This window comes from Aspergillus pseudotamarii, assembly GCF_009193445.1.
Source record: "Aspergillus pseudotamarii strain CBS 117625 unplaced genomic scaffold BDV38scaffold_85, whole genome shotgun sequence".
Lineage (NCBI taxonomy): Eukaryota > Fungi > Ascomycota > Eurotiomycetes > Eurotiales > Aspergillaceae > Aspergillus > Aspergillus pseudotamarii.
The window spans coordinates 1-25,718 of NW_022475099.1; the positions used below are offsets into that span (position 1 = coordinate 1).

Genomic DNA, 25,718 nt, shown 5'->3' on the forward strand with positions numbered 1-25,718 from the left:
AAAAAAAAAAAAAAAAAAAAAGGTGAGAGAGAAGTAGAAGGAAAAGAAGGCGCAAGAAAAAAAGTGCTTCCTCCCCCACGCCCCCACTTCTCCGCCATGGACGAACGGGGTCTTGGGTCGTAGGGAAGAGCCAACCGGGTAGGTATTGATGACTCCGGTAGTAGAGTAGGTAGCAGTAGTAGTAGTACTGGTGTACTCCTGTAGGTAGTCAGTACTAGTAGTAGTAGGGGACCTGCACAACAGGTACAGACTACAGGGACCTAAAAGAGATCACGGGGTAAAAAATTCAAAATGGAGGGATAATCCCCAAGCTTATGCACACCTAATAGTAATCCTTAACCTCCGCGCTGGGAAAGATCCACCGTGCTGGATAAAGAGTCTCCGTTTTCCCTCTTGTTGTTTCTTTTGAGTGATCCTAATTCTTCTTCTCTTCCTCCCTTCCCTCTCCTCCTCCCAACGTTTTCCTCACTCTCGCCACTCCACTAAAGCGCACCCATTCAGTGACCTCATACCTCCCTCCGATCTTCCAATCCAGTTTCACTTGCACTTCCACCTCCGAACCACCAAGACTTCTTTTTTACTTTTCTCCAGATCTTCGCGGCTGATTACTACTTACTTACTATTTCTGTGACTTTTTTTTTTTTTTCCTCCCTCACTCCACCCGACTTCCGGTCACTTGTACGTCATCATCCGCCTTTTCGATTCTGGGCAAACTTGGACTTGTATCATTATCAACCCCGCCGCGCGCCCCGACTTGCTTTCGTAGTCCAATTCCATCATTTCTCTCCCTCCCACTTATTCTTTTTCCCCTCTTCCGCTTTTTAAGTACCGGATTAGGGACGTAAAACTCTCCCACCCCAATCTCGAACCCTCACTATTTTTTGCACCAATCAATCCTCATATTCCCGCCACCCCGTCCTCTTTGGCCCAATTTCTCTCGATTTTATAAAGGTCAACGAGAGAAGATAAATCTTTTGTGTCACCAACGTGAGAAAGAAAAGGAAAACAAAATACTCTTATCACAATGAGGAACCCTTTTGATATGTCCGACCTCGACTCTCTTGTCGATGAACAAGAGGAGCAGCCTTATATTGACATTCACGCCTACCAAACACATGACGGCAATCGTTCTCTCCTGCAGCCAAATGAAAATCGTCATGGCGACAGCTTGAAGGACCGGTTCATTGGTGCCATTGACACCGGCACCACGAGCTCCCGCTTTATCATCTTTGACTGCACTGGTGTCCCTGTCGCCAAATATCAAATGGAGTTCCGTCAGATCCACGAGCATTCAGGGTAAGTGGCTGCCTCCATTGACTGCACGATATTCTCCCCTCTGACTTGAAACCCTTCGTGTAGATGGCACGAACAAGACCCTTTCGACTTGGTGGATTCGGTTTACACATGTATCGAGGAGGCGATGAAGTCTTTCATGGCTCTTGGCCACTCACCATCAGAGATCGAAGCCATCGGTGTCACCAGTCAACGAGAGACGACGCTTGTTTGGGATTGGGAGACCGGCGAGCCGCTGCATAACGCTATCGCGTGGCCCGACACCAGGACCAAGGGTCTCGTTCGAGAGCTGAAGGCCCAACCCGGAGCGGATGAGTTGAAGAACATCTGCGGGTTTCCCCTTTCGACTTACCCCTCCTCTGTCACCTTAGTATGGATGCTTCGGAACCTACCGGAAGTCAAGAAGGCATATGATGAAGGAAGGCTCGCCTTCGGCACTGTTGATACGTGGCTCATGTATAACCTGAACGGTGGTCCGGAGGGAAACGTCCTGGTGACTGATGTGACGAACGCATCAAGAACGATGTTCATGAACCTGAAAACGCTTGATTATGACGATAATTTGTTAAATTTCTTCGGCATTGACAGGGCGAAGATTAGACTTCCTAAAATTCTCCCATCATCCGACCCAGACGGATATGGATGGGTCAGGGGGGGACCGCTTGATGGTGTCCCGATCACCAGCTGCCTTGGCGACCAGTCTGCGGCATTAGTCGGTCATTGTGCCTTCACACCTGGAACAGCGAAGAACACATATGGCACAGGATGCTTCCTTCTTTACAACGTTGGTGAGGAGCCCGTCATTTCTAAACATGGCTTGCTCAGCACAGTTGGATTCCAGTTGGGTAAGCATCGGAAAGCCGTTTATGCGCTTGAAGGTAGTGTGGCTGTGGCCGGAAGTGGTGTTTCCTTCCTGATGAACAACATGGGTTTCTTCCGTGATTCGCGGAAAGTGAGTGAAGTGGCAGCAACGGTTCCAGACAGCGGAGGCTGTGTGTTTGTCACCGCGTTCAGTGGTCTGTTTGCGCCGTACTGGATTGATGACGCTAAGGGAACTATATGTGAGTCACTGCCGTGTCAGAAACAGTTGTACAGAATCAGTACTAATGTTGGTCTAGTCGGAATCACTCAGCACACGCAGCGTGGACACATTGCTCGTGCCACCATGGAAGCTGCCTGCTTCCAAACTAAAGCAATCCTCGATGCCATGGAGATGGACAGCGGACACGCATTGTCCGAACTCGCCGTCGATGGCGGTATGAGTAATTCCGATATTTGCATGCAGGTATGTCGCACTTAGTTTACTTTCCCAAAAAAAAAAGAGGCGGGAAATTAACTTCTTCCCTCAGACTCAGGCAGATATTATCCAGATCCCTGTTGAACGGCCAGCGATGCACGAAACCACCGCTCTAGGTGCCGCAATCGCGGCGGCATTCGCCATTGATATCTGGAAGGATTTCAGCGAGCTCAAGAACATGAACCGCGCCAATCGCACAACATTCCAGCCCCATATTTCCGCCGCTCAGAGCTCGAAGCTGTATAAGCGATGGAGCAAAGCAGTCGAGATGTCTCGAGGCTGGACGGACCCAGCTGATGAGGCAGAGGAGGAATGATTACATACATACACAAGCGACAAACGAGACCCATCTATATACATAATTCTGGGATGCGATTTGCGATTTAGCGTTGTCTTTATGTTCTTTTTGATTTCCATGTCTTGGGGTTTTGGGTACGGGCCAACTCGGCGGTGGAGTGTCTTTTTGGATACCCGATCATTACATCAGATAGTTCTGGTAAATATTTAGAAATTCAATGCATATATAACCAGGCTAACCTTGCCATCATTCTTTTGAGTCGAATGAATATGGTTCCGAGGACGAACGACAAATTAGCCAAAGGTATTTCTTCATCGGTAAGAACAATACTGTGTACTACGCAGGGGTTGGTTCAAGGTGTTTATACTAGGCGAAGATCTCATGCATCATATGATATTAGCACACAGCTGGCTGTGCATGAATATCGACAAGGCAGGGTGGGGGTGACCCTACAGCCGATCTTGATAGGCATGTACTACTACTACCGTGGACCAGTCGTCGTTCCTGCTTTGCCTAACGACCGGGTGAGTCAGGTGGTCAAAGTCACCTGTCAACAGCAGTTCCCCTCTTTCCACCTGTAAATAATCTCATTGGACTTTTTCTTGCCCTTCCTACTAGTAATTCAATTATTCCTCCGCCCATTCGATGCACCTTTGAAAATAAGGCATCGACCAGGGCTGTAGCCATATGGCTCTAAAGGAGGCCCGGTATCCTTTCATCAGCACGGCTGGATATACTTAGCTAGGTAGGATGGATCGAATATAGAACATGAGGTTGGCATACAGTTTCTCATTGATACCCATGTATGTACACTACAATACAGCCAAATCATTCGCTTGCCGTCGCTCACCTCCCAAACCCCATATGCCATATGTCATATGCACGGTTATTTAGTATTCCATCAAGGATAGATATCAGGAACAGAGACGAGTAGGAAAAATGAAGAAAAGAAAACGCAGGAATTAACACCGGATACACTAAGAATAATATAACGGTCCAAGAAATTGGTCCATGAAAGCACCCAACAAGAAAAATCTTCATCCTTGATGCATTTAACAATCGACAAACGGAGAGGAGTTATAGAGAAAAAAAAGGAAAGGGGAGGGTTTCCCTGTAAGCTAGGAGGATGATGAATCGAGAAGCCGCTTAATTGACATCCGACGCAGTCGACGTCGGCGGCCCTTCAGCCGAGGTGGACGGGTTCAACCTGGCCGCCTGTAGGGCCTCGGGCAGTTTGAGTGGCGCCGCTGCTCTCGATTCCAACTTCTCGAGCTTCTCGCCCTTCAACACCTTTTCCATCTCCTCTTTGGTCAATGTTTCGTACTCAATCAACGCCTTGGTCAGCAATTCCAACTCATGGCGCTTTTCGGTCAGAATGTTCGTAGCGCGCATGCGGGCTTCCTCGACAAGGCGTCGAACTTCGCCTTCGATCTCCTGCTTAGTCTCAGAGGACAAGCTGTCATAGTTGGTGGAAAGGTCAACATTTCCGAGTTTTTTGGAGTACCCAAAACGGGTTATCAGAGTGAAAGCCGTCTCCGTGGCTTGTTGAATATCCTACAGATGATTAGCGAATAGTCCCAAATTATGAAGACCGCGAGAAACTTACCGCTGAGATGCCGCTAGTGACCTTGTCAGGCCCAAATATAAGCTCCTCTGCTGCCTTGCCGCCCATGGAAACGTCGATGTCAGACAAGTATTCAGTATAGTTCCTGGAAACTGTATCCATCTCAGGCAAGAAATGGGTCACGCCCAAAGCCATCCCGCGAGGGACGATGGTAATCTTGTAAAGTGGCGTCGAAGAGGGCGAAAAGTAAGCAACCAGAGCGTGACCGGCCTCGTGATACGCGGTAAGAAGCTTGTCCTTGTCTTGGATAACCCGGCTGCGAGCTTCTGCACCCATCATAATTTTGTCCTTAGCCCAGTCAAAGTCCCTCGGGCCAACCTTTGCCTGTTTGTTCCTGCTTGCGAAGATGGCAGCCTGGTTGACGAGATTCTCCAGGTCAGCACCAGAAAAACCAGGGGTACCGCGCGCAATGACAGCAACATCAACATCCGTGCTGATTTGGACCTCTTTCATGTGGTGTCTGAGGATATCCATACGGCCCCGCACATCAGGAAGATCAACAACCACACGTCGATCAAATCGACCGGGTCGAGTCAATGCCTTGTCAAGCAATTGAGGGTAGTTTGTTGCGGCGATGATGATCACTCCACTGGTCTGCGAGAATCCGTCAAGTTCCGTGAGAAGCTGGTTCAGTGTCTGTTTGACATAGGCCGCATCCCTTTCGTTCCTTTTCGCACCTATGGCATCTAGCTCATCAATGAAGATGATGGCGGGTGCCTTGCTTCGTGCTTGGGTGAACAGTTCACGGACACGCTTGGCACCGACACCAACGTACACTTCATCGAACTCTGAACCAGACATGTAGAAGAAAGGTACACCAGCTTCGCCTGCCACGGCACGGGCCAGCAGCGTCTTTCCGGTACCAGGAGGGCCAACAAGAAGCACGCCCTTCGGTAACTTGCCACCAAGAGAGGAAAATCGTTCTGGGTTCAGCAAGAATTCAACCAGCTCCTGGAGTTCTTCCTTAGCTTCGTCGCAACCATGCACATCGGTGAATCGGACGGTCTGTTGCTGAGGCTGAGCTTCGTTGTTCTGAGGACCCTTGATATTCTTAAGAACACCGGTAGTTTCCACAAGGATAGTAACCAAGACCAGAGACATGTACGTGAAGAAGCCAAAATATAACAAGAACTTGACCCATCGGAATACGGCGCTACCTAGCGACTCCTCCACAACGACATATAGTGGAGCCTCTTTGGCACCGGTGCCGTTTGCCTTTGTCGACACACCGACATTACCGCCGTGGTTCTGAGCCGCAACAGCCTGTCCGATAGCTTGGAGTTGTTCAGAGTTCAGATTTGAGTTACCAACTTGGGCCGACGCCGCGGCCGATAATGCAGCGGCATCGGTTCCACCGACACGTTGTAAGGCCTTAAGATAAATCGCTTCCGAAAGCGCATTGGTAGCAAAATGACCACTTTTATACCGTTCAACAACAATTGCTGGCATATTGGCTCGAAGAAGGGCCTGATAGAAAGCATTTTGGGCGTTTGCACTATTGGGGTTGCTATTCGCAGTTTTCTCTTTCTGCGCCAATAAACCGTGGGATGGTCCTCCAAATATGAAACGCTGCTGCTGCAACCTTGAAATCCCTATAGCACTAGGCACGTGGCGGAGACGGTCCAATGATGTCCATGTAGAGTAGGAGCGAATTGACGACGAGGGGAGCTGACGAGAGACAAGAGATGGCGCAGTCCAAAGTGTAGATTCTGACAAAAGCCCACCGTATTAGAGAATTTCATCGGAAGTACTACAAGGGAATAATGAGGCTTACCTTTGGAGAAAGAACGAGACCAGAGATGGTGCGCAGGTTTGTTGCATGTCCCCGGCCTCAAGGCTTCGGAGGGCACCGTGTCGAGAAACTCCGGCAGCGAAACATGATTTGACCCCTACAGCATCGTCAGTAAACTCCAGTCATCAAACGCTAAATAATCCCTAAAAGGTATGCCGCTGGTATGCCGCTGAAACTTACTTCCTCAGCCGTGCGTTGAAAGAGGCCCTGGGAGGCGGCAGGACCGGAGGTAGCAGGGTTGCGCTCGACGTTCTTCCAAGGCGCATTGAGAAGCTTCGACATCGAAGGCCAGATATCTGATGTCGCAGCCGAAAGATTCTGGTTGGCAGTCGAAGAGTTAGACAAACGATTCCAACAAGCACGAAAACAGGTGGTGCTTACAGGCTTAGGAATCGGAAGTTGAAAGGCCATGGTAGACCGAAGGCGCGGCGCAGGGCCGCGGAGCAGGATCTACCCCTCGGAGATATATGAGAGAACAAAGACTAGGCGATATGCGGTTAACAGTTATCTCTTCGTGAACGCAAATGCCATCACTGATCAGATCAGGAGCAGGTGATGGCTAGATAAGAACGTCGGATGGGTGAACAATAACGATGATGGCATCTTCATCGGTGGATGCGGCGGCGAAATTCGCCCGGCGGAACATTGCCACTTCGACTCAAATGCTCGGCCGTAGGGGGAACTGAGTCACGTGGGATCCACATGCCTCAGGCACGACGGGTCTTCTACACAGTAAAGCAACTTTGGCGTCATATGGTGACCTAATATATTGTGTATCCTTTTTCAAAATCGCAGGATTTGTCCTTTCGATTCGAATGTTGTCATGCTTGTTATTCGGAGAAATCCGTGTTACAGTATCGTAAAATCATGAAGATCTGTTTGGCAGCAATCCATGGTTCAGATCGGTTCCTTCTGAACCACCGGACATCATAGACCGTCCTCGTCATCACAAACTATGTCAATGTTTATTTAGTACCACAAACCCTGCGGTGTTCAGACATATAACAAAGACTTAATACTCCTGCTCTCAATGTTCCCGTCATTCATCGGCTGGAATCTATTCACGTCTGGCGAGTTCGTCATCTACAGAAACAAAGCACCGCCATTCGAGGCGCAGAACACCCATAACACTGCTGCTATTCGTTGATTGATGGTCATCTTTCCAGTTTTATCCCTACAACTATGTCTAGAAAGGTCATTTTTCTCATGGGAGCCCCCACAATACGAAGCCTCCAGTGGAACGAAGATGAGCTTCTCACGGCGCCCATCCCTCCATTTCATAGTTCGGATACTCACAGTGGAGACGATTGGTCTTTCACAGATCCTGATCCTGTAAAATGGAGGCTATTACAAGATGAAAGATCTCCGGTGGCACTTGGCGAAAACCTGGGATTAGGTATAGATAAAGGCGCTCGCTTCTTTACGATTCAAGATCTTGTAACGCCTAGGGGCTTATCAACTGCCGCAGATGATTCAACTCTCACCCAGTTTTACGACCATTCTTTCACCGTTCATGAGACGTCTGAGATTACTGCCCCGGGCGTCCATCTCGGGGATTCCATGAAAGAAAGTGGCGTATGGGTCGACAGCACAGGAACTTCTATCGCAACAGAAGAATCCCTTGGCTTTGAGTTGCCCATCCAAGGAGGTATTACAGATCTTCAAAACGTTCCGAGCGCTGCATTCTTGACGTCCATCGTGCCACAAACTATGACGGTGAATCTCATCGTCGGAATTGTTACAATTCGACCACCGCGTCGCATTGTAACGCGGCGATGGAAGAACGAACTAGACCTTATCGAAATGGTCGTGGGAGATGACACAAGAAGCGGGTTCGGAGTTACTTTTTGGCTGCCCCCCATGGAACAAAGGATCGGCCCAGATCATCATGACGAGAGCCATGAGCTTCGCCAAATGCTGGAGACTTTGCGGCCGCGAGACATTGTGTTGTTGCGCATGGTAGGATTGAGCACCTTCCGGGAACGGGTTTACGGGCAGAGTCTCAGGAAAGGGACCACCAAAATCGATCTACTCCATCGACAGTGGATCGACGTAACAGATGCGGGTGGTATGTACAGTGCAAGGAGTCTCATGAATCATGATACGACAGCCAAGAACGATGAACTACTGCGGGTGAAAGCAAGAAAGGTGCGCGACTGGATCAGACGCTTCGTGAGCACCACGACGGATTCAGCAGGCGGTGACGCAAGGAAACCCACGAAACGTGGACCGACTTTACCTCCAGATACGCAAGAGGATTCGTTGAGGTTATAATTAGAAACAACTCTGTAGAAAGAGGTTATGTATGTATTTAACATACCTGAAGGTAAGGTTACAGAACGATCACTATGAGCGCACATTTTAAACTTGATTTTTGATAACTGATCAGGAGATACAGGGACGGAATCCCGACTCCGAATACCCCGTAGTACATACTACTTACTCTTCGCAGTTGTACCTATCACATTGAGTGCAACGCTAAGGAAATCATAGTCGTGTACTAGTAGTAGGGGGTAAGAGTGCAGGATGTTAATAAAGTTTATTCGCATATGCATTCATCTACAGTATAAGCATCATGGTCGACATAAAAAAGAAAAGAAAAAAGAAGGTACTTCCTGTAAGGAAGCCGCGACCAATTCCCGTCAATGCAACTCTGTCATCCAGTATAAATTTGAATGGATGCCTCCTTTTCTTTTTTTTTTTTTTTTAATTATGTTGTGTAAGAACTTCTGCTCCCTTACAGGATGTTCCTTTAAATTTAGGGGGTGTATGGAGTAATGGCCCCACGAAGCACCTGATCCGACTTCCCGAATGAGATCTAGGCCCAGAGGCTGTACCGGCAATACTGTACTGTAATTCGTCGGGGACGGTGCATTGTGGCGCTGGCTGCAAACGTGCAAAGGAGGACCTCTTTTCTTGGTGGTACCTGATACCTTACCATACCATGTCCGGCACCCCCTAAACCATGTGCATCTAATACAGGTACATCTCTCATACATACATGCTGGGCCTCCAACCGCCAGGTGTTCATTGCTTGTTATAATTGATCTTTATTTTCCTCTCCTCCTCCTTTTCCTTCCTTCTTCTGGTTGACATCGTTCGATCTGTCAACGGCCGTTCCCTCGACCGATTGATCTCAGTCCCCATCTTCACTTTACGCTGTCATCGTTCTCTCCCTCGTGCAGGATTGCAATCTAATTCTTTTTCTCCCCCCTCCTTTCGCTTTTACCCCCCCTTATCCCTCGGTCACTCGTTCAAAACAACCGTCGCCGCCGGTTCCTACAATATACCACCATATTAACACTTCTCTCTCTTAACTTCGTCCCATTATATAGTCATGAAGGGTATGTGCTCTTCTCAGTACAGTATCCACTCCTCTTTGCTAATTTCATTTCATTGCAGCTCTCATTCTTGTCGGAGGGTTTGGTACCCGTCTCCGTCCGTTGGTGAGCAACTTCCCCCCGCCGACGATCGTGACGTAGAACATACTGGCTGCCTACGAACCCATACTGACATATATGATCGCTTAACTAGACATTGACCCTTCCCAAACCCCTGGTGGAATTTGGGAACCGTCCTATGATTCTGCACCAAGTCGAGAGCTTGGCTGCTGCTGGTGTCACGGATATTGTCCTAGCTGTTAACTACCGTCCGGATGTCATGGTTTCGGCCCTCAAGAAGGTTTGTCCGCGAAAACAAAAAAAAAAAAAAATTAATGTCAGCCCCCATGCTCATGCTTACCCCAACTAGTATGAGGAACAATACAATGTCAGAATCGAGTTCTCCGTCGAATCAGAACCCCTGGGCACGGCCGGTCCCCTGAAATTAGCGGAGAAGATTTTGGGCAAGGACGACTCTCCATTTTTTGTTCTAAACTCCGATGTCATCTGCGACTATCCTTTTAAGGAGCTGGCTGAGTTCCATAAGAACCATGGTGACGAAGGTACCATTGTTGTTACTAAGGTCGACGAGCCCTCCAAGTATGGTGTCGTTGTTCACAAGCCCAACCACCCCTCGCGCATCGACCGCTTTGTCGAAAAGCCTGTTGAATTCGTTGGCAACCGTATCAATGCCGGTATCTACATTATGAACCCTAGTGTGCTGAATCGCATTGAGCTGCGCCCGACCTCCATTGAGCAGGAGACATTCCCTGCTATTTGCAAGGACGGTCAGCTCCACTCCTTTGACCTGGAGGGTTTCTGGATGGATGTTGGGCAACCTAAGGACTTCCTCAGCGGCACGTGTCTATACCTCACTTCCCTTGCCAAGCGCAATTCCAAGCTGCTCGCACCCAACTCCGAACCCTACGTGTATGGTGGCAATGTTATGGTTGACCCCTCTGCCAAGATTGGCAAGAACTGCCGCATTGGTCCCAATGTAGTCATTGGCCCCAACGTTGTGGTCGGTGATGGAGTCCGTCTGCAGCGTTGCGTGCTTTTAGAGAACAGCAAGGTCAAGGATCATGCCTGGGTTAAGTCAACCATTGTCGGATGGAATAGCTCCGTAGGTCGATGGGCTCGTCTGGAGAATGTTACCGTGCTGGGTGACGACGTTACTATCGCAGACGAAGTCTATGTTAATGGTGGATCCATCCTTCCTCATAAGAGCATCAAGCAGAACGTTGATGGTAAGTAGTCACTTCGCTTTTCTAACGTGTTAATTCTGACCTTTTCTACCAGTTCCCGCCATCATTATGTAAAACCCCTCTTCTCATGTCGACATGTCCTCAAATACTTTGCTTCCAGTCGCCTACACCTCGAAGCCGCCCGATGCATAGAACCGGAGTCGGTTTGTTTTACTTCAATTGATTTCAACCAGGCCTGAGCCTGCCAGGATTTCTTGGTCAAGGTCACGACCAATTTTTGGAATACATGGCGGTCCTGACACCTTTCTATTTACCTTCCCCCTTCTTGCATAAATCTTTTATTCCATTTCCTTATCCTGCTCCACTGTACGCAAACGCTGAATGCCTTGATGGCGAAAGCGCTGCCCTCTACAGAATTTTAGTAATCATGCTTCTTATGTTTCTTCACTATACGTGTTGCTGCCGACCCGTCGACTGCCTTGCGCCGAATCTTTTCTTTTTATATTCTATCTTGTTGGACATTGCTCTCTGAGACCATTCAATGTTGTGTTTCTTTATTTCAATCTTGCGAACACGTTTGTGCTTTCCTCGTTGCACCGTATCTGCTTGGGGGATAGTGGGCTAATACTTTATCGGATTCTAATGATGTATGTGGACACGGGGTTAAGGAATGTAAATATGGGAGGCAGAATCAGGGGAAAAAAAGAATACAGTGCATTTGTGCATTTCTGACAAAGAACTAGCGAACGTCCTGCGCCTTGTACAAAAATCACATATGCGAAGATTGACATGGTATCTACCGTATAATATACAACCCGAGATGCGATTTTTATGCGACATTAGAATCCCAGACCGAAATCATCAGGGCTTACTTCATCCAGATCAAGAATTTTATCCCACTCAATTCTCAACTCCTCCATTTTCTGCCAGCACTTTCTCCCCAGCTCTTCAAACTCCTCTTTGTCTTCCGCTGTAAGGTCCACCGCGCCTCTTTTCCGCCGACGCAACCGATCCTCATCCACAATAGCGGGACCAACGACACCACCATACCCCCACCCGTCAACTTCGGTAGATGCCGCATTATCCTTGCCGAGCCTGTTGGTAGAGGAACCCCATTTCGCCCTACCGCCACCATTCTGCCGGTACAGCGACTCAGCCGTGTCCAAGACGGACTGAGCAGACAACGCTAGCCACACAGGAGCACAGGCACCTAGATAAGTCGACACCGTATGCCATGGGGACCCTAGTAACCGGGCAAAAAAGCAGATGGCAAGCATTGAGTAAAAGAGCGGCCAGGAGAGCGGGATGATACCCGTGCCACAGATTCCGGGGTGAGAGAGGTACATATTTGGGGCCGAGTTATCGTCATTAGTGATTCTAGGTCTCCCAAATCCACTATTATAAGTCCTGTTATCGTCGACGGAGTAGAAACCCTTCACGAAGGGCTTGGTACTGGGTAGATCGGCCGTCAGCGCCAATATGTCGGTCAACGCCTTGGAAGATTCGTAGGGCGCCGTGGTCTGAAGACCCTGAATATCGTCGACGTCGAACAACTTCACCGTGGCTTCTAGGCTGGAGACCCAAATGACACGGCCGGGGCCGTGGGGTTGTCCTGACCGTCGCAGCAGGGGCATGACATTGTGCGCTAGCATGTAGTGACCGAAGACGTTTGCGCAGAAGACGGAGCCCAGGCGCGGCTCTTGGGTTGCTAGCGTCGTGGTCTGATAGTCTGTTACCATGCCAACGGGTGCGATCTTGTATGAGGGCCAGGAGACTTCGTGGACAAGGTCGGTGAGGACGCCCCAGACGGCTCGCGGCCAATTCAGGGCTGACCAGCCCCCGATGCCGGCATTGAGCATGATGGCGTCGAGTTTGGGGTACTCATCATTCAGGCAGCGGGAGAGCGCGCGGACGGAGACGAGGTTGTTTAGGTCTACGCTCTCCGGGATGAAGGTTACCCTTCTGGTGGGGGAGGGTGTTGCGGAGGTTTTGCGGAGATGGTCCTGGAGGCGGCGGAGAGTATCATTTCCTTTCTTGGGGCTTCGGGTGGTGAAGATGACGGTTAACGATTGGTTTGTACGTTGAGGGGAGCTGAGGAATTCATCGACTAGACGGCAGCATATCGAGAATCCAAGACCACTGTAGACCGAGTTAGAAAGCTGAACATAATATAGGGGTTGATTTGTGCGGGAGATTAGTTGGGACTTGAGGATAGAGGAGTGCGGTACCTGTTTGCACCGGTGACAAGGATATAGACCTTTTCCTGGAGATCCTCGTCGGTTCCGTAATTGAACATGATGGGCCAATTGTTGATTTGGCGTCCGTCGGGGAGGAAGATTTGATCAAGGATGGAGACTAGTAATTGACATTCATGGGATGTTGTTCCCGTGCTCTAGGCCTAAGCGGGATTAGTTCCCTAACCTTATGTGTGCCTGGATTGATTGGCTAATCCCTTTTCAGTTGGCCAAAACTGTGTGTAGCTTCAACGTAAGGTTCCAAATTTCGAGTATATGATCAGTGTGAGGGGGAATAGCGAATGAGTTGATAGTACGATCAAGTTAGACTTAAAATAAACTTCTTGTCGTCTTTGGTAGGGAGAGATACGAACCTCACTCCTGTCTAGCTGATTTTTATACAGGTCAGGTTCCATAAACATGTAGCAAGTGATCTATTCAAGTAAAGAGTACAGGAGAACAATGCTGGGCACATGGAAGCTATATATAGTTAAAATTAAGGGAAGGATATCGCCACAGCCCCATCAAATGCGTAAGTATTCATATTGATAACTCTATCAGGAACTTTCGAGCACTTTTTTGAGCCAATTCAGACGGACAGCCCCCGCCTGCAGACTAATAGGCGCATCTGGCACAAATGCATCGAAACCATGCCAGCAACCAGGCCATACATGCAACTCAGTGGATACACCAGACTTCCACAAGTTCGCAGCATAAGCCACATCTTCGTCACGGAATGCGTCCGCCTCGCCAACGTCAATGAATGTGGGCGGCAAGCTGTAGAGGTTCGTAGCGCGCGAAGGAACGGTATACATATCAGCATGCTCGTGATTCTCGCCAAGAGCGTATCTCAAGGCATCAATAGTGTTCGACCCAGTCCAGGGAGCGATGTCACCAAATTGCTGTACAGATTGGCCCTGGTTACTATCGTCGAGTAACGGATACATCAGTACTTGAGCGCAGACTTCAGGTCCCGATCGGTCGCGAGCCAGTAACGTAACCCCCGCAGCGAGATTCCCGCCTGCCGAGCCACCACATACAACCAATTTGCGCGGGTTGAATCCAAGTGCTGTAGAGTGCTTGCTCATCCACTGGAGGGCTGCATAACTGTCCTCCAGCGCTGCGGGCTGGGGATGCTCAGGAGCGAGGCGGTATTCGGCAGTCACAAGGGTAGCACCGAGAGCCTGGACCCAGTCCAACATGCCGATGACACCCACAAAGCGATTCCCACTGACCAGCCCACCTCCATGCATGCAAAGGACTCCTGGTGTCTCTTCTATCCGCCGGGTCTCGTTCTTTGGACGAAATATCGTAGCCCTCATCGGTCCGGCTGGCCCTGGTATGTCTCGTTCTTCGTAAGAGAGCACATCCTCTCTGCCTCGGATCGCATCCTCCAGTGAGAAGGACGATCCTAAAAATTGACGGTAAGATTCGAGCTCTTCTTTGGTGCTCATCCCAATCTTTGGGAGGGCTTTATGCACCTGGGTAAGCTCTAAATTGAGCGCAGGTCGCGGAATTTGAGAAGACATGCCTGGGTTGATGTATAGATACAAAAGGTCTTTATGCTGCAAAAGGGAAGGAGCTTAATCGCACTCTGAATCGAACTGTAATGGTTGTTTTGGTGACATGTACGATGCGATGACTTGAAGCTCTGTCTTTGTATTCCATCCTCCCCCAAGCTTTATGTAGGAACAATCCATGGTGACTGATCCAACAGAGAATTCCATAGAAACTCCGCATCCCGAAAGTGTATCCGCATAGTTAGATGAGATTTGACTAACTGTAGGCGAAAGTCTCCGTGGCTAGTACACTTTGGGTAATGTCACATAAGCAGCCACAATCAAACCGACTCGGAGATTTTCGAACATTCTGCTGTAATCCTTCCGCTGTTTATCACTATAAGACGCTCACATATAGGGTCAGGATCTATGGTTGAAGCGAAAGATGAGAATGTATGATGTTATCGATTGCTGGTTGCGACTTGGCATCAATTATTTTGACTTGACCATATGGATCTAGTTGGCGCTTTCGTCTGTTTGCGTTATAGTGGCGCTCTCAGGGCATATGGATTCACGCCGCGGTGTTGTAGCAGCTGTGTCAGGCAACAAGCTATGTACGAATTAGTCGTTAGTAAAGCCTATAAATTGTCTTGAGGAAGGGACGATAATTGAGGTAGATGCCGTACACTTGTGTAGAATCGTGTGAGCTTTCGTCAGGCTCGGAACCCATACCAAGGGGTTTGTCTCACCAATTCCACAATCTCTCCCAAAGATCCCACGGTACTCCTGACTCGCCGTCCTGTTCAAAGGTCTAGCGATTGCTCAAGTTTAATAGCTAGGCGATATTGAGAGTTGCCGTTCTCGATGATCATTGCATTTGTTGCTGAATTACTCACAATTTGGTATACTTCGGGGTGAGCTGTTTTACCGAACAAGGCCTGTAGCAAGTTGTTTAAGTCATGCGCCTCTTAGGTTGATCGTCCTTGTCTCCGAGACATTTGCTCATCGCTTGGGGAATCTGCTTAATCAAAACATCCTAAAACATATCCTGATAGTTGTTTTTCCACTTGGGAATACACTTATTCTGTTTGCATTATCGGATACTCTGGTCACGCATCTGTTGGAAAATGAGGCCAGTCAGTATTTGTAAACTGGGGGAAGGGGTCTAGTCATAGATGAATAGCTCCGGTTCTGCTAGGATCAAACCCTTCTCATAACGGTAATAGCACGCGTTCGGGCCTAGCCCAGAAGCCACCTACTCGTCTCCTGAAGGGCCAAATAACTCTTCCAGAAGCCTGGACCGAAACGTAAGAAAGCGTCTTTTGAGTGCCATTCCCAGCAAGTTAAGGAGCAAAAATGGCACCTCGATATCAGACTTTAATCAACTGTGACCTTCCATGGTCCAGAGTCGAACAAATTTCCCTGACCGAAAGTATTAGCCCCTCCAGATTATGAGGTAATGGAGCGCCCCCGGCGAACCCATTTTGAAACTTCAGGACAGATCTTGTGGCTTTCGATTCTTAGATCCTTCATTTAGAGTGATGCAAGGCTCTGTGGCGTTGCCCTCGAGTGTGTCTGAGTAACCGAAGGGTCACTTAGCCACGATTGATCACGGAATCGACTGGGATAATGACCATAGCTGTTATGCTGGACTCTCTGGGATGTAAGGCTTGAAACTAAACATGTGTGTATGTACGTACTTCTCAGTGGTTGGAAGAAATGCTGAGGTACAATGAGGAAACATACTGAAAATTCCAGGTTGTGAAAGAAACTGATTCTGTTTGTGAACGAACCCAGAGAGTAAATTACAGAAGAAATCCCGTGACTTTAGCTGCACAGCTGAGATATGGAGTCCGCTATTCATGTGGTTGACTGATGTATACCGACAGTATTAGTGCAAAACAAACATTACTTCTGCAAGTGGTCTAGGCTTCCTTATCATACAGCAAGCTTCACTGATAAAACATATTGAAAGGTAGAAGAACCATACTCACTATTGAAGCAACTAACTAATAACCTAGTTTAAAGTGATTGGTTTACTGAAAGAGTGGTGCAAACACAAACAAAAATGAAGAATAGCCCAACCGGCGGACCTCTTGCATATGTACTGTATTAGGCCAGCCCCAAAGTGAGGATTATACCTCTAGGCCACCCAAGCGATTATACAATGTATCTGTCTAGTTATGTATGATAGCTGGGAATCTGCATGCAGAAGCTGTAGGACAACGTTGGCCATCATACCGCCTTTTCTGTCCTGTTACACAAGAAGACTGGAGGCCTCAACGGTGATCTGCTTGGCAGTGGTGAGGAATTTATACAGCTCAACCGCGGCTCGCAGAGCAGCAGAGGTCCTCCTCGATTCAGGGTCACTTCGTATGTAGAGCGTCAGTTATGGTATAGATTGTCAAAACCTCTCTATACAGCTGTGCTCATAGTGTCAAGAAATCCATGTCTGCCGTGTCTCACTAACAATTGCTATCGCTGTGAGTATACATACATACATACATATATATATATATCCAAAGATGTAGAGGCAGATATATAACCCAGGTAAGGCTTGGAACCGCTCGCATACTTTGGCATGAACATCAAATCAATGAATGTCTATCACTGGAGCGCGAATCATACCACTAGCCCATCCAGGCTGACGTTATCTTCTATGTGCTATAGGGAAACCAAGGAAAGCCCCTGGGAAAGGATTGCTTTATAGGTATGTTATGCATCTAGTAGAGTAAAATGGCGGGCTGGGGGAGATTCTTAGCTTATAAGTATATTAGTGTCAGCCTGTTAGGTGACTAAATCGAAGTTGAGTAAGGATATTTGACTATAAACCTGTAGTGGAGTGAATGTTAACACTTCCCAGCCATAATCAGTACATATAGTATATTTGATGCAATAGAGCAAATTGAAACTATTGACTACTACAGCATAGTCGCAACTAAAGATACATTAACACATGCCGACAATCAAAGGGGCCACTTAGCGAAAGACCAGTTGGCTATGGAGTTGCTAGCACTGAGCGCGAAGTTCAAAAATGATAGCCAAGCCATGTATAATGTAGTTACTAAAGTCGTAACAAAAGGGCGGTAAGAAAGCATGTTATGGGCAACACCAGAACAAATCACCAGGGAATGAGAAGATCAACACGAGAAACTACTTCTCGGGTCATTCTTACCGCGGAACAACACATAGTGTCGTCGTAATAAAACAGCGGCATGGCAAGAATGGCCGGGATAGCAGCGGTATATAGCTCAACAACAATGTTCTCATTATTGAGCAAGGTACCTCCTACTATCCAGGTCCGGATGTGCAAAGAAAGTAGTCTCCTGTATATACCTGGTCTCGAGATCATCGAAGTTTCCACATGCTCTAAACGCGTCGGTGATGGCCATCCCTGCATGCATCTTCTCCTATCTGCAGCTGCGGACTGAAAGAGTTAGATTGCGTCTACTCGGGATACCTCCAGCAATTAAGGCCCGGTTCGCAATAACTACGGGTCACTTGAGAATGCTTAACCATGTTGTATGGCTTCCCTTCCATGTTACCATGAAACAGGAGAGGCAAACATTTGCTACTGTGACATTCAGCACACCACAATATCAGATGCCTAAGCCTATAATTCGCTCCTAGCAAGCCATATGCAGCTCTACCCTGATAATAATACAAAAGTTATAGTAGCGTCAGTCCCCTGAGCGATGTACCGACAGTTAAGACAGTTTTGCTATACGGGGGAACGAATGCCGGTTAATAATATTGTATCTAATGCCTGTCAGTAATCGCGCTTAACAGCGAAGATCTCTGAGCACAAATCGCTGCTAGAGCTCCTCCTACAGAGGTGTTAGCGCAGCACAAGGATAACTCTTGAAACATTGGGTGATATGAATGGATCCCCGGCTATAGTATTCTACATATACTGGGAGCAGCCAGAGTGGATTGGATAGTGTATAAACCACATCGTATTATTCCGACTGATGACTTAATACACAGTACAGTGCATAAATAAATATGCTCAAGGGTTTACATATGACTGAATTCATGTCCTGGGTTGGAACAAGACCAAGTCCTACGGACTGTATTGCGGTCCCCCAAAAATCTACATATTACTACGTCAATCTACCTCTGCCGCTGTCCACGAGGTCTTCACGAAGTAAAGATCCAGACAGCAACAGACAAAAAGAGGGAAAATGAAAAAAATAAAATAAAATTAGATTTAAAACCAGAGACGAAGAACTCTACGAACTGCTGGTAGTCATTATCAAAAGCCAATCTGCCAATGCAATATCTACTTCGAACGAGCAAGAAGGAAACCAAGGAAGTCTGGCCATCGATCAGTAAGCCCGTCAGCATAGAAGCGAGGATACGTGCATAGAGAATAAATAGCTGGATGGAACACAGCCACTCCGAAGGAAGATCCATGTCAGCACGAGTTCATGGCTATCGCTAAGAAACTTAGTAGGCTTGGTTAGTCTGGCTGTCAAACGAAATGCGGTCTTGTTTGTAATTTAGCTACGTATTTGAAAGTCGTTTGAGTTTCTCTCTTTACGAAGCTCGGTCATGACTGATATCAGCACTAAGAAACCAATCAGACTGGGGCAAGCCGAGAGAGGAGATATGGGGGAAAGAGGAGAAAAGGAACAAAACGAAAGAGGAAAATCGAAATTACACTTGACTAACTGACTCAAGATGGAGCCTCAAATGCCTCAATTCAATTACTAGTCAACCTTGATTTTTTTTTTTTCCGTGAAATTCCGTGGCTGCAAGGGGGCCAAAACAAAAAAGGTTACCTACCACAATGCTGGAGATTTGTACCAAACATTCTCCCCCCGCGCTCTCGATGATTACTATAGACAATGAAATTTGAAGAACTTCGGGGAAAATCAGAAGGAATAAGATAAAGTGGAAAAGAAAATAAAAAGAAAAGCCCACGTGCTTTCATGGATACTTGTCCACTTACTCACCGACAATTCTTCGGTGGTATTCGGTGTTTGAGGTTGAATCTTTCATTCAAAGGAACTAATGAAGGCAGATGATGAGAATTACGGCTACGGTCATGGTTTCTCGATTAACAGCCACAAGGTACAGGATTCGATGGCGTGTGATCCCACTCTTGGCTCCATAGGGCCAATTTATGTCTTTCTTCCTGCCGTCCATTTCTTTCTTTCTTTCTTTCTTGCTTTTTTTTTTTTTTTTTTTTTTTTTTTCTTTTTTTTTTTTTTTTTTTTTTTTTTTTTTTTTTTTTCGATCCATCGTACCTATTTTATCATCCGATCGTTAATTTAAAAATAAGTAACTATGCAATCGTCTAACCCCCCTCACAAGCCCACCCGAGCCGTTTTGACTAGAGTACTACTAGTAGTGTGAGTGCGACGGAAACCATGCAAATCGGAGATTTTCTTTCTGGACGCCGCCCTATCGAACGTTGCATGGAGCACACGTATGTATGTATGTATGTCTTAACACCGCCAAAGCATAAGGCATACCTCTCCATTGCTTAGTTTCTCTCTCCACCCCCGGCCTTATGCACGATGAAGCAATGGGCTGGTTTCAAGGGCGGAGTAATCCTACGATCCGTGGACAATGCCGCGGCAAGACTGAAATCCTAACTCGTTCTAATGCCAAGGGACACATGATTCTGTGATTTGAAACCTATAATGCAGTAGTCGCAAATAGAGAACAAGGTCCATCAAGGGCCTAATCGACTTGCGGGAAAAGTACTGCGAGTCATATGCGCATCTGCTGCGGAGAGAAACTGATTGCGGTACTCCGCTGTCACTTCCCATTAGCTTGCAAGCTGGCTGCATGGTATCTCTGTTCCTACTTCCACCAAGAAAAGTGGTAAGGTACCCTGGGGGTCGACGTGCAGGAGAATTGGATCTAGTGATGGGCTACGGCACTCGATGAATGGATCGCTTCATTCCTTTCCCGTTTCCGCGTGTGACAAGGGAAAACTAAAGCCACCCCTCATCCTATTTTGAACGACCGAATTCAAAAGAGAAAGCGATGCGGGGTATGGGAGGTTCAACTCACCTGTGCCTGTTACTCGAATATGCAGCCAATGACGCCCGGTTTCAATCGATAAGACCCAAAGAAGAGACGGGATGGAAGAAGGATGATAAACGAGTCAAGAGTAGAGGATATTGTTTCCTTTCCTAACATCTGTAAATCATCTAGCATTTGACCGTCAGAATCCCTGGATTCTGACGGATCCTTTCCTATTCTAAACAAAAACATGAGTGGAAAAAGTCTGGGGCTGGACTTGGGAACCCAGGCTAAACCCACTAGTGCGATGGTCAGTAAATCGGTCAGGTAACTTCGTCGACTTGGCGACACCATTACTAAAGATACATTAGCTAGCTAGTAGATAGAGAGCTATCCTCCGTTCATAATCCACGTTGATTGTTGGTTTCTGGCCTTGGGGTTTCTGGGCCACGCGCGTATCCATCGCCCGCAGCTCCAAATCCCCTCATACGATCGAACCATTACGAATCTCTCTTTGATCCATGTCAGACTCGCTACCAGACTGTTGGAAAGAGTGTGGCAGCAGCCAAACCCCTTCGACCGCGTTGATAGGCAGAACACGAAGTACATACTATTGGCAATAATCATGGCAATTTGAATAATACGAGGGGCAACAGACTTCATGTCAGGGTTTTGATCTGACACATGACCCTTTTCCCTCCCCTCCCCAAAGCTATGCATTGCAGTGGGCTGCAAGAGAACCAATGACCAGGTCGTTGGGTGTAACTTAAGGAGGAAAAAGCTGTACCAGTCGCAGCACAATGACGTTATAGTCAGCCTGGCGGCATGTATTCCCTATTCCCACACCTGGTTATTTCTATTCTGTTTTAGTTCTTGTTTATCAGCAGCTGCGCCAGTTGGCGACAAGTGGATGAGGGTAAACTAGGAGCGCACTAACGTGTTGGATCCACCGCCGCCTATGCCCAACGCCAGGTTTAGTTCTATCATGTGTGCGATTGTCACGCCATTCGTATTCCTTTGATTTTCTTTTATCTACTTTACAGTCTACAGTTTACACTTTACAATTTTCTAGATGTTTCGGTAGATAGCAGACATACCATGTCACTAGTGACGTGGATCCGAAAGGATGAGAGTCATTTCATTGAGAGGAGACTATACTTGAATCCCAATAACTCGCAAAAGCAGACAATGTGACGCAGAGTACAGAGTAAGGTAAACTTAACATGAATCCCATGAAGGTCTACATTGATCTGGAACGTGTAGTGATATGTGGAGAACCGTGATAGTGTCATACAACGTGCAGTATCGGCGTATTAACTTGGGTTGGCCTAACCTATTGCTGCATACAAAGAGGAGAACAATATGGTACCTACAGGTAAATCAGATAGCCTATCATAAGATATAATTCGAAAGAAGAGTCACAGGTGATCTTCAAAGGCCGAGCGTACGGTACTGTGTAGGGGCAGATTCTTTCCACTTGGGGGAGCCATTTTGGGAACTTACAGGTACCCACGATAATTGTAGCTGTCCACGTTGCGATGATGGTTTCAATATTTATTTTCTATCACCTCGTATAAGACTTTATTCTTGGTTCTTGGGCTTTCCCGAGGATATCGTATCTATCAGGAGCGGTGGTTAAGCTAAGGAAGGAGAAGAATGGTACGCTAGGAAGAAGATCATCTAGGGAACCTATAGTATGAACAGCTACACAAGTACTCTATACATACATACATACAGATGCGAGCATATATATATATGTACATACTCCGTACGTGCTAGTCTGAGGCCCAGAAAAAGCACGACGGAAGCGGAAAAGGAGGAAAGAAAGAAAGAAAATGTTTATAGGAAAATTATCCCGCAAAAAAAGAAATCCTCCCTGAGTGTCATTTCACCAAGTTAGTAATGACTGGAATCTCGAGAGACGAAAGTCTAATTCCCCAGGATGACTGATCTATCAAAAGGATCTCAATCCTTTCAGTGGAGACGGATTACGACCCTTCATGCTCAAGATTCTACGATCCCGGTTTAACCAAACCATGGTCTCCAGTCAAAGCTAGTTTGGTGGAAAGGTCGCTAAAAGCCGCTTGAGTACGATTCTCAGTCTCCACCGTCATGCATTTGCTCTTCCCACCCTTACGTATCCCATCGCTAATATTGAGATCTACAATTCACCCCAGATAGGATTTAAAGCCTCATGGGCCTTTTTTTTTTTTATAATTTATTTATTTATTATTATTTTTTTACTCTCTTACTAATCCTTCCGCTGACGTCGGTAACTAATAGCACAGGTATGGGTCTGAATGGGGACATGGTGTTGTAGTAACTAACTGACTGGCTACTGAACCATGTGGGTAAAATCGAAAGCCACGGATATGCGATGAATGCTGGGTTCGGCGTCCAGCACGTTCACCGGAGCTGGAAACACCATGCAGTGATCATCCTATGTTTGATTGTCCCTTGAATTACGACAATTGTGACCCCTCAGTAAGTGGACGGCCTTGACTCTAGATTGCACTTATCTTCCTTCCCCTCATGCCATCGGGTGGAGGTATAACCGTCTGATTGCATCTTGAAATCAACCACGTGGGGGTTGGAGCTAAGGAACTGATGCATCTGATGCGACCTCTAGGAAAGGATGAAAGGATGAATGAATGATAAATGGCTTCGTTACAACTCTCTCGGGATTTGAGTTTCAATTTGATGGTCAATTCCTGGGATCACACCATCGTACGGAGTACAGAGTTCCTATGGGTATCACAATCTGATCTCCAGTATACATTGAAACAGCCTTGAGATCTAGCACAAGGTAGCGAACATCTCTAGTAGCGTACTAGTACCTAGTACCTAGTACATACATACATACATACATACATACGTATGTACGTACTTCCCGGCAACGACGGTAATAACAAGGCGGGACTATTTCGGGGGGAGAGGAGATGGAAATCTTACTTCCCCCAAAGGTGATTCTTACTAGGTGAGAACGATGCAGTTACTTATTCAGTGGTCTTCCTCCTCAAGTACTACTTGTACATGCACATCCAATGAGGTATGAACATTCGGATGCACTCCGTATTGCTCTCTCGCTATTAAAGTGTATCCCTTACTTATGATTTTCCTTTCTGCATTCTTAACTCTGTTTTCCAGTCACTCCTCTTCTAATTCGCTCACCGTCCTGTCGACGCCCTCCTTGTATCGGGTCGTTTGCCTACTATAGGTATGTACCAGGGTCTGCCTCAGTCCGTCGCTTCCACCTGGGCTCTGACAGGCGCTTGTCAACCGTCCATACCCTAGTGGTGGCGATCGTAATTGTAATACGGAAAACTCTGGGTCTAAATTAGTTCCTACTAGCTAGCCCGTAACCCAATCATACTTGAATTCTCCGTGGGTGGTACAACCGGAAGCTCTTAAAGAGAGGGTAGTACTGGGTAACCCAACCTTAGAGGAGAACACCGACGGGTAGTAACCTGGTACACCCGAAGAATAGCCCCTGTAAAAGATGGGGCATTAGATTAGAATTTCCTTTTGAGTTAGGGGTGCCGAGGACTTCTACTAGTAGTACTACTAAGGGAGGAGGGACCACAACCCTTTTATAGCTCGCCTCCATAATTTATACCCACGGGTATCGGTCGGTCGGCTCCGAGAGCTTTCCTGATAAGGCGCCTGATGATAGCTCTGAACTAGTAAAGGATAGAGCAACCATCTGCCAATACCCTAACTCTGGGACGTTTCCCTCTCACACGCCCACCGCTGGACTTCTCATAAGGACCAAATTATCTGAGAGTGCGTATATAATACCAATTAATACTGTCGCATCAACAATGTGGGATCCCACCGTGCAGGATACTAAACTATCTATAGGCTAGCGGAAATTTTTCCAAGGAAAAGGCTGTACGCCCAGTCGGCAATGATTGGCCAAGCCTCTAATCTAGAGCCCAAGGCACAGGCAGCTGGAGTGGGGCTCTCCGTTCCCCTCTCCAAATAATCTTGAGCGGAAGAGTGTTCAGTCGGTGGGCAACAAACCTCAGACTAGTCTTTACCCCAGCTGTTATCGACAAGCCAGACCCAAAAAATGCCTGCTGTCAATTTTTATTTTTATTTTTATTTTTTTATTTTTTTCAACTCATTTTTCTTTTCCCTTTTCTTTTCTTTCTTTCTTTTTCGTTTTTTTAAAGGAGATACCTTCCAAATGTCTTTTTTCTTAGCAATCCTGGTACCCTGATAGTACCTACTAATATCGATCGTATTTCAAGGGTATCTGTAAACCAACACACTTATTATATTGCTCCTCTAGCATCCTAACTATTCTAGGGTAGTCTCTAACAATAGGTCGGATCAATCCTCCAGATCAGTGTATTGTACATACTCCGTACATTTGTAAGCATGTACTGATGTACAGTATGCCCCCACAAGGTGTCTAGCCTTGTTACTTTGTCCGTTCTTTTGTCTGGTAATGCTTTATAAAAACAAGTTTAGATTGATATGTGGATTGGCTTGAAAAGATGTCAGGCTCAATTCCATTCCCTTTCTGGCTTTCGTTCATTTTCAAAGTCTTCCAAGCTGTATCTCCGTACGGTACGAAGAGTGAACACGAAGTGTAGGTAGGGACATGGATTCTCGAGGTACGCATCCAAGGAGTATGTATGTACTCCGTACTATGCACCATTTAAATTACAGAACGCAGAAAATCTCATTCACAAGAGAAAGAGGCAGAAAAAGAAAGGGAAAACAAAAAAAAAAGGAGGTGTCGCCAGAGCCTAAGTGCTGACAGCTCCTATTTTTTTCGCTTTTCATTTCATTCTTTTTACTTTTCATGGCCGAGAGTTATTGCCTCATTTCCTTTTCTCATATTTTTGTATTTTAATCCCGTTTCATCGTCTTCTCTGGCTTCGTTATCTAGTTTATTTTTACTTCTAGTCGTCGTCTCCATACCGGACTGGAACGACATTTGGACCGACGTTTGTCTGTATCACCGTCGCAGGACGACTCCACCGATCCCGACAGCTTATTATCGTGACTATTATTATTAGTATTTATCATTTCTTTTCGATTTTCTAAATTTCCGTTTTTGCTTTTTCAAAATTTTTTTTTTTTTTTTTTTTTTTTTTTTTTTTTTT

General features: G+C 46.9%; 6 protein-coding genes across 6 annotated transcripts; 3 read left to right on the top strand and 3 right to left on the bottom strand.

The window, feature by feature from the left end:
* The first annotated feature begins 574 nt into the window (after positions 1-574).
* BDV38DRAFT_212051 (glycerol kinase) lies at positions 575-3,029 on the top strand. Its single transcript, XM_032052631.1, has 4 exons — positions 575-1,296; positions 1,360-2,354; positions 2,412-2,578; positions 2,643-3,029. Exons 1-4 carry the CDS (start codon positions 1,025-1,027, stop codon positions 2,904-2,906), a joined length of 1,698 nt encoding a protein of 565 aa, XP_031908389.1. The 5' UTR covers positions 575-1,024; the 3' UTR covers positions 2,907-3,029.
* A 1,005-nt stretch (positions 3,030-4,034) lies between these two features.
* BDV38DRAFT_287813 (i-AAA protease YME1) lies at positions 4,035-6,715 on the bottom strand (the record flags this gene model as incomplete). The annotated part of the gene is made up of 5 exons (XM_032060944.1): positions 4,035-4,442; positions 4,495-6,221; positions 6,287-6,401; positions 6,485-6,622; positions 6,686-6,715. The coding sequence occupies 5 exons, from the start codon at positions 6,713-6,715 to the stop codon at positions 4,035-4,037; spliced, it is 2,418 nt and encodes an 805-aa protein (XP_031908390.1).
* Positions 6,716-6,895: 180 nt separating this feature from the next.
* BDV38DRAFT_261370 (uncharacterized protein) lies at positions 6,896-8,963 on the top strand. The gene has a single exon (XM_032056017.1). The coding sequence runs from the start codon at positions 7,487-7,489 to the stop codon at positions 8,576-8,578; it is 1,092 nt and encodes a 363-aa protein (XP_031908391.1). The 5' UTR covers positions 6,896-7,486; the 3' UTR covers positions 8,579-8,963.
* Positions 8,964-9,472: 509 nt separating this feature from the next.
* On the top strand, positions 9,473-11,089 carry BDV38DRAFT_212106 (mannose-1-phosphate guanyltransferase). The gene is made up of 5 exons (XM_032052633.1): positions 9,473-9,648; positions 9,707-9,750; positions 9,839-9,985; positions 10,055-10,931; positions 10,984-11,089. The coding sequence occupies exons 1-5, from the start codon at positions 9,642-9,644 to the stop codon at positions 11,001-11,003; spliced, it is 1,095 nt and encodes a 364-aa protein (XP_031908392.1). The 5' UTR covers positions 9,473-9,641; the 3' UTR covers positions 11,004-11,089.
* A 485-nt stretch (positions 11,090-11,574) lies between these two features.
* On the bottom strand, positions 11,575-13,432 carry BDV38DRAFT_212144 (3-keto-steroid reductase). Its single transcript, XM_032052634.1, has 2 exons — positions 13,118-13,432; positions 11,575-13,028 (listed from the first exon to the last, which is right to left on the bottom strand). The coding sequence occupies exons 1-2, from the start codon at positions 13,183-13,185 to the stop codon at positions 11,729-11,731; spliced, it is 1,368 nt and encodes a 455-aa protein (XP_031908393.1). The 5' UTR covers positions 13,186-13,432; the 3' UTR covers positions 11,575-11,728.
* On the bottom strand, positions 13,215-14,899 carry BDV38DRAFT_212090 (alpha/beta hydrolase). The gene has a single exon (XM_032052632.1). The coding sequence runs from the start codon at positions 14,650-14,652 to the stop codon at positions 13,681-13,683; it is 972 nt and encodes a 323-aa protein (XP_031908394.1). The 5' UTR covers positions 14,653-14,899; the 3' UTR covers positions 13,215-13,680.
* Between the last annotated feature and the right edge of the window lie 10,819 nt (positions 14,900-25,718).